The following is a 14,971-nucleotide window of genomic DNA, read 5'->3' on the forward strand; positions in this document are numbered from 1 at the left end:
TTACTATATGGTAAAAAATTAAACAATTTTAACTTTTGATAGTAAAACTATGTACAACAAAAAAGTTCCTTACTTCACTTGTTAGACCATGTGCTATATCGCAAAGTATCAGCGTACTCGCAGTACGACATATTGCGTACCAATCTTGACCTGCGCAATAAAATATTTCAAAATTATTATTTCGAATTTTTCAGGTGTTATACTGTACTGTGGTTTAAACGCATTCTTCACATAAAGTAACAGCGGATTTATTAATCAATTAAATTATTCACACAAGTGGAAGTTTTTACTCACAGCCAGTTTTGTTTCTTGTCAATGCCAGAGGGCTAGCGAGTGCGTTGCCGGCATTTTAAAAGTTTCTTCTAATTACCGACATACCATGCTATAATTTTAAAAATCGTCCGTGAAACAGACAAAATGTGATCATTTCCTAATGGGACTTAAAACGACCACAGAGTATATAAAAGTTAAGACGACGATGGGAATAAATTTGTTCAATTAAGATTTAATCGATGGTTCGGTTTGGTAGCAATTAATATTAAATAGTTCATAGATGACCCACAAGTCGATTGATATTCGAATAATGAAAAACTACTAAATGGACAGTCGAATGCGTAATATATTACCTATAAACTTGACCGTGAATATATCAGCATGCTTAGAAGACAGTGTTACAGCTGGTGCGTCTCCCGCCAATCGGCGTAGTAATAATTGGCGAGCGCTTACATGCTGTACTTCAACCGATTCCCGCCAAACCCAACACCTTTAGCAACAGATTTTAAGATATGTAAAATGACTCATTTTGTTTGTGTACATGTAGATTAAGAGTAGTGTTGGTCTAGTGGCTACCTGATGTCGTAGGTTCGAACCCCGGCTGTGCACCAATAGACTTTCTATGCGCGCATTTAACATTTGCTCGAACGGTGAAGGAAAACATCGTGAGGAAACCGACATGTCTTAGACCCAAAAAGTCGACGACGTGTGTCAGGCACTGGAGGCTGATCACCTACTTGCCTATTAGATTTAAAAATTGATCATGAAACAGAATCAAAAATCCGAGGCCAAGACCTAAAGAGGTTGTAGTGCCAATGATTTATTTATTTTACATTTATTTATTTACTGATTCATTTATTTTACATTTATTCTACATATCTAAATTATACATGTGAAAACCATTATATAATAACGTTATGATAATATAAAATATCTATAATAACGAGACAGAATATGAAAGTAAAAAATATAATTCCAGTGAACAATTATAATTTTCGTGACAAGACTCAATTATAGTCATTGAATTATAGAATATTTATTTTTAAGTATCGCTTTTCGAGGTTAATCACGTAGCATATAAAACAAACAAAAAACAGTTATAATAATATAATATTTACAAAATAAAAGCTTACTTAAGTACAGCTTCCAACACGATTACCGCCCCTGTCTGGGAAGCAATAGCGAGCTTTGTTCCATCACCGCTCCAAGTCAGCGCACGCGCAGCATACAAATTGCTAATATTAATAGGCGTAAAGTCCACAGTACCAGATTCCTTGATATCCCCAATCAGACATCCGTCAAAAATTCCAAATGCAACCGTCTAAAAGCAATTACAAATTTATTATAATTTTATTATATTATATATAGGACCTGGATGACCGAGCTAAGCTCGGTATTTTTTTTTATAAATCGTGTTTTTTGGAAATTTTATTTAAGTAAGAATTACATACTAATAAAATTATGAAATATGAATGTAATTTTCGAATAAAGATAATTATATTCATATTTAAGTTTTTATTTGACAAAATAACATTTTCTAGAAATTATTCCTAGCTAAATTGATTTATCGCCCCCGAAACCGTCCGTATAATTAATTTCATGAAAATCGTTGGAGCCGATTCCGAGATTCCAATTATATATATATATACAAGAATTGCTCGTTTAAAGATATAAGATATATATATATTCTTCGTTGCCACATTATTTAATGTATTTTAATATAGAAGTGGGTATTGGGATCAGAATATGGGGGTTAGTACCGCCACAGTCTATTCCATAGACATTAATAAGAATTGTCAAATATGTCACTGAAATTAAGCTTAAGAGGGGACGCGAGCCACTCGGTAACGACTCGCACATAAATATCATGAGGATATTTGTTAATCCCGGGGGAGAAGCTAATCCTACCAAACCTAGCTTAAGTTTAAAAAAAGGGGATAATAGACTCCCCTACAGTTTAGCTTCTGGGGCTCCATCTGCCTAATCGTGTTACGGTAAGCTGTTACAGGTCTTATTATAAAAAAATTATATAGAAGTGTAGTAATGTTTTTTTTTCTATTAGACTGTTTCTTAGGAACTTGAAAACAACTGCAAACATATCCGTGTACATATTATTTTTTTATTAATAGAAATATATTTTGACTCAAACCTGTCCTAGATTATGAATTCATTATGGAACCATGGAGGTATTCCAATTACTGTAATTATTATTGGTGTGAATACAATACCTGTCCTGATGGACTAGGTGATACTGCTAAGAAGTCCTTTTTTTCCGGAGGCAAGGCAGGTTCAATATTCCGTAAAAGGGCGCCTCGCTGTGCCTCATACACTGCTACTCTACCGTCACAAGAACCTACTAGGAGCTTTGGAGTAACAAAGATAAAATATTAACGATTCTATGCTTAGATCATTCGTAAAATTGAAGCAATATGTGTGGTGGAATATTCTATCTAAATTTAACAAAATATTTTAAGGAAGGTATTTAAAAACAAGAAAAACTACTATTAATTTACATTATTATAATTTCTCATGGAATTTACATGCGATTATATACAATCTTGAATTCTAATTAGTATAAAGGTAGGTAAAGAGACTCGAGAAGAGGATGGGATTCCGAAACGAGACTTAACACAACGTATAAGTCAGTCATACGTCAAAATTCTATGTTTTTAATAAGAATACTACGCGTGAAGTCTCAGTTTTAGTCCTTACCCTAACATTTAATTGTTTGCATTAAATTTTAATAATGTATTATCCTATAAAGGTTAAAAGTGATGTCAACACTGAACACAAGCTTTGAAATATGAGCCTAAAACATACTCACATACGGTGGTAATAAAACAAGGGCCGTAGGTGGCAAGGCGTACCGCAGAAGAAGCCGGCCATTGAGGTAAAGTGTACCATCAACGTGACCCGAAGCCAAAGTAGCGTCTTGACCGCGGGCAAGGGATACACAACACGTGCCGACCGACCAAAGGCTAGAACTCTTGTTACTCTTACAATCTAATAATCTAAAAACACATTGACACGGGTAATTTAAAGTCTTAGGAAATATATTGCATGGTTTAATGCTTATATCGCTATAACGATAAAAGGGTTATGGCATAGAACATTGTACCTTATTTTCCCATCACTGGTTCCAGTGAAAAACCCATTTTCAGCGGGCAATAGATGCAACGGCGCTCCGGTTAATGGGAATTTATTACAGATCACTTTTTTGCCGCTCCAGTCGGCACCCACCCTATATACAAACACCATGTTGTCGCTTTGTGCCACCCCTAGGAGTTCCGAATTCTCGCTGAACACTATACCTTTAGAAATAATTAATAGGAATTTAATTTGAATGTTAAATATAATTGATTATACGTAGTTGGTATCAACGTTCTGTCACATTATTTTAAATTTAAAACATGATTTTATAAAAAAAATATTGCATTCTATTTTTGAATGTTTGACTATTGTATTAAAATAAAAAACAATCACTATCCGTAATTTTTCACGATGGAGTGGACATTGAAAGAAAACCTAACAGCTGTTTTTGCGTTGCACCGCTGTGGGCATTCGCCGAGTACCATTTTAAAGTTGCTCAAAAATTTGAATATAACGCTTTGTGTACCATAATATTGATAGGTACAATGAAGTCTCTAGTGTTGAGGACAAGAAAATAATTGGCCGGCCACGCTCCGCAATAACACTAGCAGTAATCAAAGCTACTAAGGCGCGGATAGCAAGAAATCCTGTCCGAAAACAGAAGTCTATGGCTTTACAGTTACGTCAGTAGAAAAAGTAAAAAAGGTTTTAAATGAAGATCTTGGTTTATGAGCTACCAAAAAGAGAGTGGGCACTTACTTAATTCTTGTCTAAAAGCAATAAGCGGTACACGAAAACCCTACACCGTCATATCCTCTTTACGGACGAAATTTTTTTCGATATTGAAGCGAAGTAAAATAAACAGAATGATAGTGTGTACGCTAGGAGTTCTGAAGAAGCTGGAAATAGTGTTACGAGGGTGCAACATGTACATCATCCATCATCAGTGATGTTCTGGTTGGGAGTGTCTTATTATGGGCCAACTGAGGTTCATATGCGAAAAGGGGGTCAAAACTAGTGCCAAAGTGTACCAAGAGACGGTTTTGGATGGAGACCAGCCCAGCACGCTCTTTGCTGGACCCCATAAAATTTTGGATTGTGACTGCTTTTAAAAAAAAGCAGTCACTGAAATCCACATGAATATGGTTCGTGCTGCGATAGACGACTAACGGCGGCGCTTAAGGATCTGTATTACAAACAAGGGAGATCATTTATGGTATTTCTGGATGTAATTTTATGGTATTTCTATTCCTTAATTAATGTACCTACTAATAGGTATCAAAAGCGGATTTAATTTAACAACAAAAGAATACACACGAAATTTAACTTTCACAAAAAAATCAATAATGAAAAGATTAGAACACGTAGGTACTTTACACTTTTAAAATTTACTGAGAGTAGTAAAACGTCCGTTCTGTGCTTTAGCCTACTAACAGTACTATATATTTATATATCACTCATTAAAAAGTGTTTTTGTCATTATTTCCATTTATGACAGAACTTCGGAACCAACTACATTAAAAAAGGCGATGGCGAAGTCCGGACGGCCTATGTTGACCTAGGGGATTTAAGAAAATAAGTAATTCATACTTGCACCGGTCTGGATACTATCCAGTATTAAAAAATAAAAGCTTATAGTATTTTTAACTATATATTATTGACTTTAGGTCACCTTAGTTTGTTTCGTGACGATAAATAGTAATTCGTTTGGTAGCGAGTCACAGGCACGAATTTCTTATAATTAACAAATTTCACTATTCAAAGTAATTATGTATGTATTCTCCTATGTATTATTTGTTTCAGCTAATACGATACTAGCGATAGCTACCAAATAAAATGAGCACTTAAAAATTAAGAAAGAAGAAGCAATTTTCTTAAACATAAAAAAGAGCAAATTCTTACTTGTTATCACGTAAGATTTTTTTCCAGCGGTAGGATCTGCTGGTTTGGTACTAAATTTGTCTCGTCGATTCCCATCACGATCAAAGAGAAGCACGACGCGTTCGCAAGTCGCCACCGCTAATTTTATATTATTTGGTGACCAACTTATATCGGCAATTGGAGAATCCGTGTCCTGAAACACAAAAAGTTTACAAAAAATCAATGCCTTTTATAACGCTAGTACACAGTGCAGTCTCATACATGAAATAACTTTATGTACGTCACTTACCTGCGACTCTAATATGGTTTTAAAATATCTAAACCGCATTACAGGTTTTTCTTAATGTATAATTACAATAATTAAGTCTAATATGTTGTAATAATCGTGAATTATTTTTATTTAACAAAGAATATTGTAATTGTATCAATGTAAATCTTTGGTTACTTAGCAACGCAAATAAAAGAAATAGTATTGAATTTTGAAATATACCGCCATACTAAACAGCAAACTGTCATGTGGTAACAGATATATCAAACATTTTTACTTTTTTTTCTGGTAACATAGCAAGTATTTATACTACTACTATACACAGATTCAGTAACTTAAGGTAATATGCGACTAAGCGCCATATGCCGTTATGGCCATAAATCCAAAAGCTGACTGAATGTTCCTTTCCGTCCTTTTCACCTTTACGCCCTTAAAAAGCATTAAACTATTTGAATCGAGAATTTAATAATGTGTCCTAATTCTACTCTTAGCCGTGGTCAGAGAACCATAAAATACGTAAAAATGTGCTGTCATTTTGGTAGCGACATAACCTACACAGCCAATACAGTCAAAGATTAATTCAGAAATCCTTATAAAATTCTCTATTCATTTTCATAATGATATTTAAAAATCATTGGCATACGTTTATTTTATAGAGATACTAAAAAAACAGAAACCGTAGCAAAAAGTTAAAAACACACCTCAACAATGACATTTTTATACAGAAATGTCAATGTCAAGAAACTGTCCGTTCTTGTACCGACTACCGAGCACCGTCCGCCGACGCTATCGCGCATCACCAATGTTGCCAGATCAGGGGATTTCTCCCTAGATTTAGGGTTTTCTCAACCAAGTTAGAGCCAGAATAGGGGAAGAATATTCAGGGGTTTTTTTAGGGGAAATTTCAAAAACACGCTAAGTACAGTTTTTTTTGCTATTGCATATTCATCATCTCAATTTTGAAACTACATTGAAGTACGAACAGATCGTAAGAATAGGATCCGTGTGTCTAACCTTACTAATTACTATATTCATTAGAGCTGAGAAAGAATAACGTGATTTTAATTATATACAAATTCTACAATTACATTAAAAAGCAGTAATATTTTTTTGTATTTTAACGTTTTTGTTCATTATTTTTTTAGTAAAAATATTCTATACCAAGAGTCGCATGGGCTTTAAGGTTGTTCTCATGGTGACCCAATTCTTAACAATTAACTGGTGAGGGCATGGGCAGGGGATTTCAGGGTAGAAATTAGTCTAGGGGTATGTCACCAATACCATCTGGCAATACTGCCTATCACTGACAATTTGAACAGTGATTGTCAAAGTCTTTTACCTTAGTGTTCCGTGTTTGTGAAGACGTTTAGAGGTTAGCTTATTTTTAAATCTATTTTAATCATAATTTCTCTGAGACATTCTTGAAATTAAATGATATAATATTGTGCATACGTGTCTATACTAACACCTTCTTTTATGAATTCGTTAACTAACACTTACATTCTTTGTTTGTTTCTCTATTAATGATCTGTTTTTGTTCGATGTCAGCATTGCTCTTGTAAGTAGAAATTCTATTATTTTTTCAGGACGTCATGCCGTTCGCGCGTTATGTGGAACCAGGGCGAGTTGCCCTGGTAGCAGACGGATCCTTAAAAGGAAAACTTGTCAGCATTGTTGATGTCATAGATCAGACTCGTGTGTTGGTTGATGGACCCGGCAGTGGTGTCGCCCGTCAGAAGATTCGGCTTAATCAATTACATCTTACAAAATTCCGCCTCAGCTACCCCTTCACAGCCCCCACACGTGTCGTAAGAAAAGCATGGACAGACGCTAAACTTAACGAAAAATGGGATGCTAGCCAATGGGCTCAAAAGCTTGCAAACAAACAAAAGCGAGCCCAGATGACTGACTACGACAGGTTTAAACTTACTGCAGCGAGAGTTAAGCGTAACCGTGCAAGAACAGCGGTCTTCAAAAGCCTTAAAACTAAAGCAGCACGAAGTGGCGCTTTTGGAAAGAGGAATGTTCCCAAGTCAGCTGAAAGAAAGCCCCGTACGAAGAAGGCGCCTTCTGCTAAACCAGCAAAGAAGTAATTCTAGTTTTGTGAGCTAAATAACATGTGTTAAGTGCAGGACATATACAAAATAAAGAGTTACTTTAAGCTGATTTATTGTCTTCTTATCTCAATCTAAATTATAGTTACCTTTCATTCTGTAAGGTGAGTGATTTTTATATTATTCTGGTTAACATTGTTTAGTTTACTTAAATTTATTTATTTTTAGGTGATGCAGATTGGTTGATACAACAGCTTTTAGAAGGTATGTTTTATTTAGCTTGTTTTATGGTATGTTTTATTTTTGTTCTAACTACATGATGTTGCTTATATAGTCTCGTTCGTATGAAATAAGTGATTCTAATCTTTACCACCATTCTGATCCTCATTCAGTACTTATTAATATACTGATATATAAGAAACCACTAATGTTTATGTCACTTCTTACAGATTAAAACAACAGTCAGCAAGATCTGCAGAGTAATATTGTAAGTAACAATTAAAGGATTATACATAACTAAACCTATATTTAATAAAGTTCAAATGATGATTTTAATTTTAGTCTCGTTCGTATGAAATTAAATGATTTCAAACATACCAATAAAACCTGACAACATAAATATTTTACTAAATTTAAAAAATTATTTGGCTTCAATTTTAATTTAATATTTCTTTTACAGATAAGTTTTATAATGGCTTGAATATTTGAAATTACAAGTGAGTACTCAAATTAATACATTTATGTTTTAGTTCTGTATTTTTTAAAATTCATTGTATTGGACAAATAAATACATCTGACAATATTCCAACATTTAAGTTTCTAAAAGTTTTGTAAAATATTTAGCACAAATAAAAAAAAAAGTTACCCTACCAAAGCCGATGTGTGCTCAGAATTTACTGGCATACTTGACTCTGGATAGGAACATTAATATTAAGTCCGTGTAAGATTTACAGTTGCTAATAGCTGTATTTCCAAGGGATGACTCTAACAAGCATTAATATATTAATACCTTTTGATCAAAAGTACAAAAATAACAGTTTCTAAGCATTATTTTCTTTTACAGATTGCCTTGTGTATCCTACAAAACTCACAGCTGGTGATACCAAATCAGGTAAGAATCGTCTATTGTAAAATAATTTAATATGCATAGACACCATCTGATACAAGTTCCCATAGATCTGTATAAAAACTACAAATAAAGTAACTTAACTGTTAATAATCTAGGAGCGGGAGTTAAAGTTCCTATTACCCTACCAAAGCCGATGTGTGCACAGCTAATTCTGGCAGACTTGACTCTGGATAGGAACATGAATATTTAGTCCGTGTAAGATTTACAGTTGCTAATAGCTGTATTTCCAAGGGATGACTCTAACAAACAATATATTCATATATGTATACCTTTTGAACAAGACTACAAAGATAACATTTTCTAAGCATTATTTTCAATTGCAGATTACCTTGTGTACCCAACCAGGCTCACAGCTGGTAATAGCAAATCAGGTAAGAATCATCTTTTTTAAATTAAATATGCTTGGACACCATCTGATCCAATATAAAAACTACAAACATAACTGTTATATTCTAGGAAAGTAGTTCATTTTCTAGTATCCTACCAAAGTAGTGATGTCTTTATGATGATTCTGTTATCGCCCCAGTCAGAATAAAGTTGTTGATTGATTTTTCTGATAATATTACTAAATATCAAAATATAAAAGTTTTCATTAAAACAACTATAACAATTTCTTCTTTTTAAGGTATCTGGATGAATAAAAGAAGTACTGATACAAAACATACAAAATCATATTTAGAAAGTAAGTTGGTACAAAAATGCATTGCTATTTTCTAGACCAAGTGATGATTTTGATATCGCCCCAGTCAGAATTGCATTGTTGATTGATTTTTCTGATAAATATTATTAGGAACTTTATTCCAATTATGCGTGAGTCAACCTAATAGTAATCGTGTTTATTTCCAGATCCGACACTCAAAATTATACAATTTGATGACAGTTATTACAAATCGAATATACAAATAAGGTAAATTAATAGCTGAAGAACTTACATTCTCATTTTTACACAATTTTTGTTTCATTCTTTAAAATAATTAGGTTTATTAATAAATGATTATAAAGATATCGCCCCAGGCTTAATATCCATGTTGATTGATTTTTACTGATTATATATAAAATTATATTTTATGTATCTGTTAAGAGCCTAAAAATAATATATCAATGTTTCTTTACAGAAGCTGTTTCACACTACTTGGATCATTATTGGCCTGTCTATTTTTATAAATTACAATGTGAGTTGATTTTGTTTTTCCTATTATTTGCTATCTACTTTTTATGATGATATAGATATCGCCCCAGTCTGAATTTTTTCTGTTGATTGATTTCGCCTGATTTAATAATTAAAACCAGTTAAGTTTTTGAGTGTCTTTAAAGTAATTTTAATTAGCTTTACTGTTTACAGGGACTAACATTGTGAGACTTAACAATCCTGGGATTTACTTAAAGGTAATGTTTTTCTAAGAAGTAATTTAAAACATAGGCTTTCACTTTTACACCCTCATTTAAATAGATAGACATGATGTTTTTACAAGCATATATCATAGATCTTTGATGAAATTTTAAAACTGATCTGAATCTGAACAAAACATATCTTTAAGAAATAACTATATTGTGTAAATAAAACAGTATTTTTTTCAGGTGCAAAATATCTTTCAAAGCAGACAAGACATCTACCTCAATTTTAGCAGTAAGTATTGATTGTTTCTTAGTAATATTATTATAGCATACGTTTTATTAAAAAATACATCCAATGATGATTATCAAAGTTATCCCTGTCTCACAAAATCATGGGGAAGATATGGTATGGTAATTGCTGAAAGTTTTAAAAAATCAATATTATCGCAGTTATTTGAAGCACAATAATTAAGTGAATATTTGTTACAGATTTTGCAACTAGAGTACCAAAGCTGACTTCGCCCTGTATTCTACAAAATCATTCAAATTTAATTTAGTATTAGGATGTGTCATGTCATTTTCTCTGTATGATATTTAATAAAGCTCAAGACATCATTGTGAATGAAATGATATGACACATCCTAATACTAAATTAAATTTGATTGATGACATGAAATATGAATTAGCATATGGACTAAGTGGGAAGAAATACTATGAAGGTATGATTTCTAATATAGTATTTAAGAAAATTTCAGTATTTCATGATGATTATCATAGTTATCCCTGTCTCACAAAATCATGGGGAAAATATGGTTTGGTAATATCTGATAAACTTGCAAATTGACATTTGGACGTAGTTATACAAAAATGTTCCAATCCACAACTAGTTGAAACCAATATAATTACATTTTTGTGTTTTGACTCAGCATTTTTTTGTTTGAACTAGGATAATTCAATACTGTAGGTTTTATTCAAGTATTTCAATAATACTGTTCTATCATAATAGTATTTTTTAGAAATTGCTTTTTGAAATAAAGGTATTTTGGAAAAATCGTTTTGGAACGTTTTGGAAAAAATATTTTTTGTATGAAGGAGCACTCAGTATATTTTGTAAAAACGTTCCACATTTTTTAATTTTAAATAAATACTACTTGTTATTATATAAGAAGGATTTATTGTGAAAAACTTAAGTCTAACAAGAAATCGGTTAAAATAAAAAATCTAAATCATCAACTTTTGCAATTAACGAAGCTTTAGCAATGAAATGAAACAAAATATTTTTGAAAATAACTATTTATAAAAAAGTTAGTTAAAAAAAGCTGATGATTTATTCATCAATTATCTCGAAGTCAGGCTCCCCGCCAAACCCATCCGAATCATCGATAAACTCATGCGAACTTTTTAAATTTTTATAAAACTGGACACAGTCCTCGGGTATAAACATGTACATTGATTCTAAATCGGCCAACTTTAGCTGGTGCGATCGGTTTTCCGTTAGGCCACAAAAGACTTAAATCATCTTTCTTTATTTCTCTGTTCTTTTTGTCAATAAGCAACCAGCCTTAAACTCTTCCTCAAACGAAGTTCTCATAAATATTGAATATAATTTATGTTTTTCTATTTTTATTTCTTTGGCATTTCGCCAGCTTACTTTACTTTTGTCGCTAATTTTTTTTCTGTTGATTATATTTTTTTCAATCTTTTCAGTCCCATAAAAATCTGCATTCTCCATTCTTTGTACTTGCAACGGCTTCTTTTTTTTAGCATTTTTAAAAAATCTATATACTCCTCGGCTGTATATATACGATGGTGATGTTTTAAAGCAGTTTCAATTTTAGAGAAGTCCGTATCGTCAGGTAAAAAAGTATGCTCAGATTCAAAAAAGCGAAATGTAATGCTTTCTAACAGACGGCTGTATTTTTGTTTTAATATATTTAACTAAACATGATCCTAACTCCTGCGCTTCTCTACCCGCTTCACCTTCGACCCAAACATAGCAGTGTCTACGTCATCAAATGCAGAGTGGATACCACTATTGTAAAGCCACAGCTGCCTTTTATAAAAGGCAACATTCGTTGGTATCCGCGGTAGTGGCAATGTCTTTTCCAAGTCAAAGGTTAAACACTCAACATCCGGTATGTTTCTTGCGTCTATAAAATCCTGATTCATCTAATTTCTTAACATTTCTGCTCTTTCTAAATGTTTTAGCTTTTCAGTTTTAGCATCTTCTTGTTCCTGTTCAGTTTTGGCATTACAGATTTGATTCAATAGTTGGTCACACTTATTGCAAGTATCTTTTTTAAATTTTTTACATTTTAAATTAAAATCAGCATAGAAAATCTTTTTCAATGTCGAAAAGAAGGCCCATTTGCGATCGATACCATAAATTTTATTTTTTGTCATACCGTAAATATAAAGTTCAACTGTTATTATTTCTTCGTTAATGTGACTCGTATTTCGGAAGATTATGAATAATATCAACAATGAATTTATGATCCTCATCTGTCAACTTATTTATGTCACCTCTATGTATTCCCCTACCATCCGCAATAGGTTCACCACTTCTACGTTTTTTTAATGACACTGTGACTTTTTGAGTCGTTATTTTAAAAGTTTTTAAAAACATATCCCGACATATCTGTACGTCTTTGATCTTATTTTCTTCCATTTTTATTACGATGATAAATCCCCAAAACGGTAACTCAAAGTAATTAACGAAGCACGAACACAAAATATTCCTTATTGATATTTTTATATTAATAATAAGACACGAACGACGAATCATATTTTGTTCAATGTAAAGCCTGACAATGACCGGCAAATTGTAAAAAACGTACGAAAATTTGAATTTCGTCTACCGTGGAACATCCAATGAAACATTATTTAATTTTAACGAAACAATGTTTTATTTTTCGTATTTTTAAAACGATATTATAACATTGGAACATTAATTTTGTAATTATTTTTCATTCTTAAAAAAGATTTAAAAGCATAGAAACATTATGTTTTAAGAAAAATATACCTATATTTTATATTTTTTTATAAGGTTCCTAAAGTATTGGAACAGTGTTCTCAAGAATAAGCATTATTTCTAAATATTGTGTAAACGTTCCAAAAGAATTGGAACATTATTTTCAAAAAAAATGAATATTTTGTAATTTTGATAAAATGTTCCAAACCTATTGAAACATTATTTTAAAGAAAAGAGACCATTTTATAGTTTTGTCAAAACATTCCAAAAGTATTGGAACATTATTTTCAAGAAAAGAGACCATTTTATGATTTTGTCAAAACATTCCAAAAGTATTGAAACATTGTTTTACCGGTGAAATAAAATAATATTGTTTATTAAAATGTTTCTCGCGGATTAATACATTTTTTATGACTTGCATATTGCATTAATCTGACAAAGTGTGGGTTGGAACATAATGTCAAAATAAAATACCTAAAACTGTCACTTGAAGCCTGAAACAGATTAATGAAACAAGTAGTAGATGTAAAAATACGCAGATATGTATATTTAACTCATTTTAGCATAACATGTGGATTGGAACATTTTTGTATAACTACGTCCATTTAAGAAATACTAAATTTTAAAGAAAGTAATTCAAAATGTGTCTTTTCAGAACTTAAATACTGTACCTGTAGGGGTTATATTCCATCTCAAATGAAGTTACCTTCTAAAATTGTAAGTACATAATTGCTATAAATTATTTTTAACATAAAGAAATCACTATGATGAATACTATAGTTATCCCTGTCTCACTAAACCATGGTGAAAATATGGTCTGGTTACATCTGAGAACTTATACATTATAACTTTCGTGTATAGGACCTGAGGATATATATATATATATGTATATTTAATTTATTTTTCAGATGAAGAGAAAAGAGCTACTGTGATGAAAAAATGTAAGTTTATTTATGGAATTGTGATATGTTTAAGCACAGCACTATAGTGAATACTAGGTAAAAAGGATCTTGTACCATGTAGAGGCCCTCACTGCTCATAGAGATTGAAATGTGCTAGATCGAAAATATCCTAGAATTTAATCTCCAGAGATAATTCCATGAAAAAGAGCCTGAACCTCATTACAATTTTCAATAATAGATTTCTTACTCTTCCAGTTCCCAGTTACCTAGGTTTCTGTGTTTTATTTCCTTGTAAATGATTTAAATTTATTTAATGATGATATAGATATCGCCCCAGTCAGAAATGTTATGTTGATTGATTTTACTGATTACTAATTAAAACCTCTAACTATTTTTTTAGTATATTATTTATTACTAATAACTAATAATTTTTACAGTGAAGTTGCCCAGACTAGATATCCTAGAAACTACAAAGGTAATTTTAATTTATATTAAAGAAAAGTCAAATATCCATTTAAGCAAAACCTATTAGTTTAAGTAAATTACATCCAAAAAAAATCTATAATTTATAGCATTGCAGAATAAATGATGATTCCTTAAAAGACAAGCATATATCTTGAATAACATTGAAGACACATGTAACTGATTAATTAAATAATGTGTTTTCTTTGTTCACTTATAGAAGTTATATCAAAAAGTCTTCTCTTGTTACAGGTACATGCATAGTACGTAGTCCTGACTGCAGATAAACAACTGATTTGTGCAAATAAAATATAAATGTATTTAATTAACATGTGATTTTTATTTTGAATTTCCCACTATGAACTCCGATATGAAACCACTTCCGTTGTAATTGATAATGGAAGTATTCCTTTGTAACTTTTAATGTTACTTCAAACATTGGTCAGGAACAACACTTAATTATGTCATATATTTTAGTAATTGAATTAAAATCAACTGGTGAGACTACATGCAACATTAAGGTAAAATACTTTTTTATTGGATATAATTTTGCATTTTACTTAAATTTTTGAAACTTATTTCTAAGGGGTTACCAGAATCTGTTGT

At 31.7% G+C, this 14,971-nt stretch overlaps 2 protein-coding genes, 1 long non-coding RNA gene and 1 other non-coding gene across 4 annotated transcripts in view; 3 read left to right on the forward strand and 1 right to left on the reverse strand.

Moving 5' to 3' along the window:
• LOC111003057 (intraflagellar transport protein 172 homolog) overlaps positions 1-5,654 on the reverse strand; it is a 39,000-nt gene extending 33,346 nt beyond the window's left edge. Inside the window, exons 1-8 of the mRNA XM_022273412.2 lie at positions 5,534-5,654; positions 5,266-5,437; positions 3,392-3,584; positions 3,098-3,284; positions 2,502-2,636; positions 1,407-1,594; positions 627-763; positions 74-150 (exon numbers count right to left, since the gene is read on the reverse strand). Of these exons, the coding sequence (XP_022129104.2) occupies positions 74-150; positions 627-763; positions 1,407-1,594; positions 2,502-2,636; positions 3,098-3,284; positions 3,392-3,584; positions 5,266-5,437; positions 5,534-5,572 (1,128 nt within the window). The 5' untranslated portion in view covers positions 5,573-5,654. The remainder of the gene's footprint in view (positions 1-73; positions 151-626; positions 764-1,406; positions 1,595-2,501; positions 2,637-3,097; positions 3,285-3,391; positions 3,585-5,265; positions 5,438-5,533) is intronic.
• Positions 5,655-6,747: 1,093 nt separating this feature from the next.
• On the forward strand, positions 6,748-7,678 carry LOC111003017 (60S ribosomal protein L14). Its single transcript, XM_022273350.2, has 2 exons — positions 6,748-6,884; positions 7,099-7,678. The coding sequence occupies exon 2, from the start codon at positions 7,105-7,107 to the stop codon at positions 7,603-7,605; it is 501 nt and encodes a 166-aa protein (XP_022129042.1). The 5' UTR covers positions 6,748-6,884; positions 7,099-7,104; the 3' UTR covers positions 7,606-7,678.
• A 189-nt stretch (positions 7,679-7,867) lies between these two features.
• Positions 7,868-14,694, forward strand: LOC111003019. Its single transcript, XR_006750189.1, has 14 exons — positions 7,868-8,053; positions 8,246-8,282; positions 8,630-8,677; positions 9,019-9,066; positions 9,321-9,377; positions 9,542-9,602; positions 9,811-9,867; positions 10,038-10,081; positions 10,274-10,322; positions 10,520-10,749; positions 13,657-13,718; positions 13,910-13,942; positions 14,341-14,378; positions 14,618-14,694. It is a non-coding gene; the product is annotated as an uncharacterized LOC111003019 (long non-coding RNA).
• On the forward strand, positions 9,190-9,258 carry LOC123689169. Its single transcript, XR_006750212.1, has one exon. It is a non-coding gene; the product is annotated as a small nucleolar RNA SNORD31 (small nucleolar RNA).
• Positions 14,695-14,971: the final 277 nt, after the last annotated feature.

This window comes from Pieris rapae, chromosome 4 (genome assembly GCF_905147795.1).
Source record: "Pieris rapae chromosome 4, ilPieRapa1.1, whole genome shotgun sequence".
Lineage (NCBI taxonomy): Eukaryota > Metazoa > Arthropoda > Insecta > Lepidoptera > Pieridae > Pieris > Pieris rapae.

Excerpts from the sequence above, each read along its gene's own strand:
- LOC111003017 (XM_022273350.2), top strand. The coding sequence starts at position 7,105 with ATGCCGTTCGCGCGTTATGTGGAACCAGGGCGAGTTGCCCTGGTAGCA.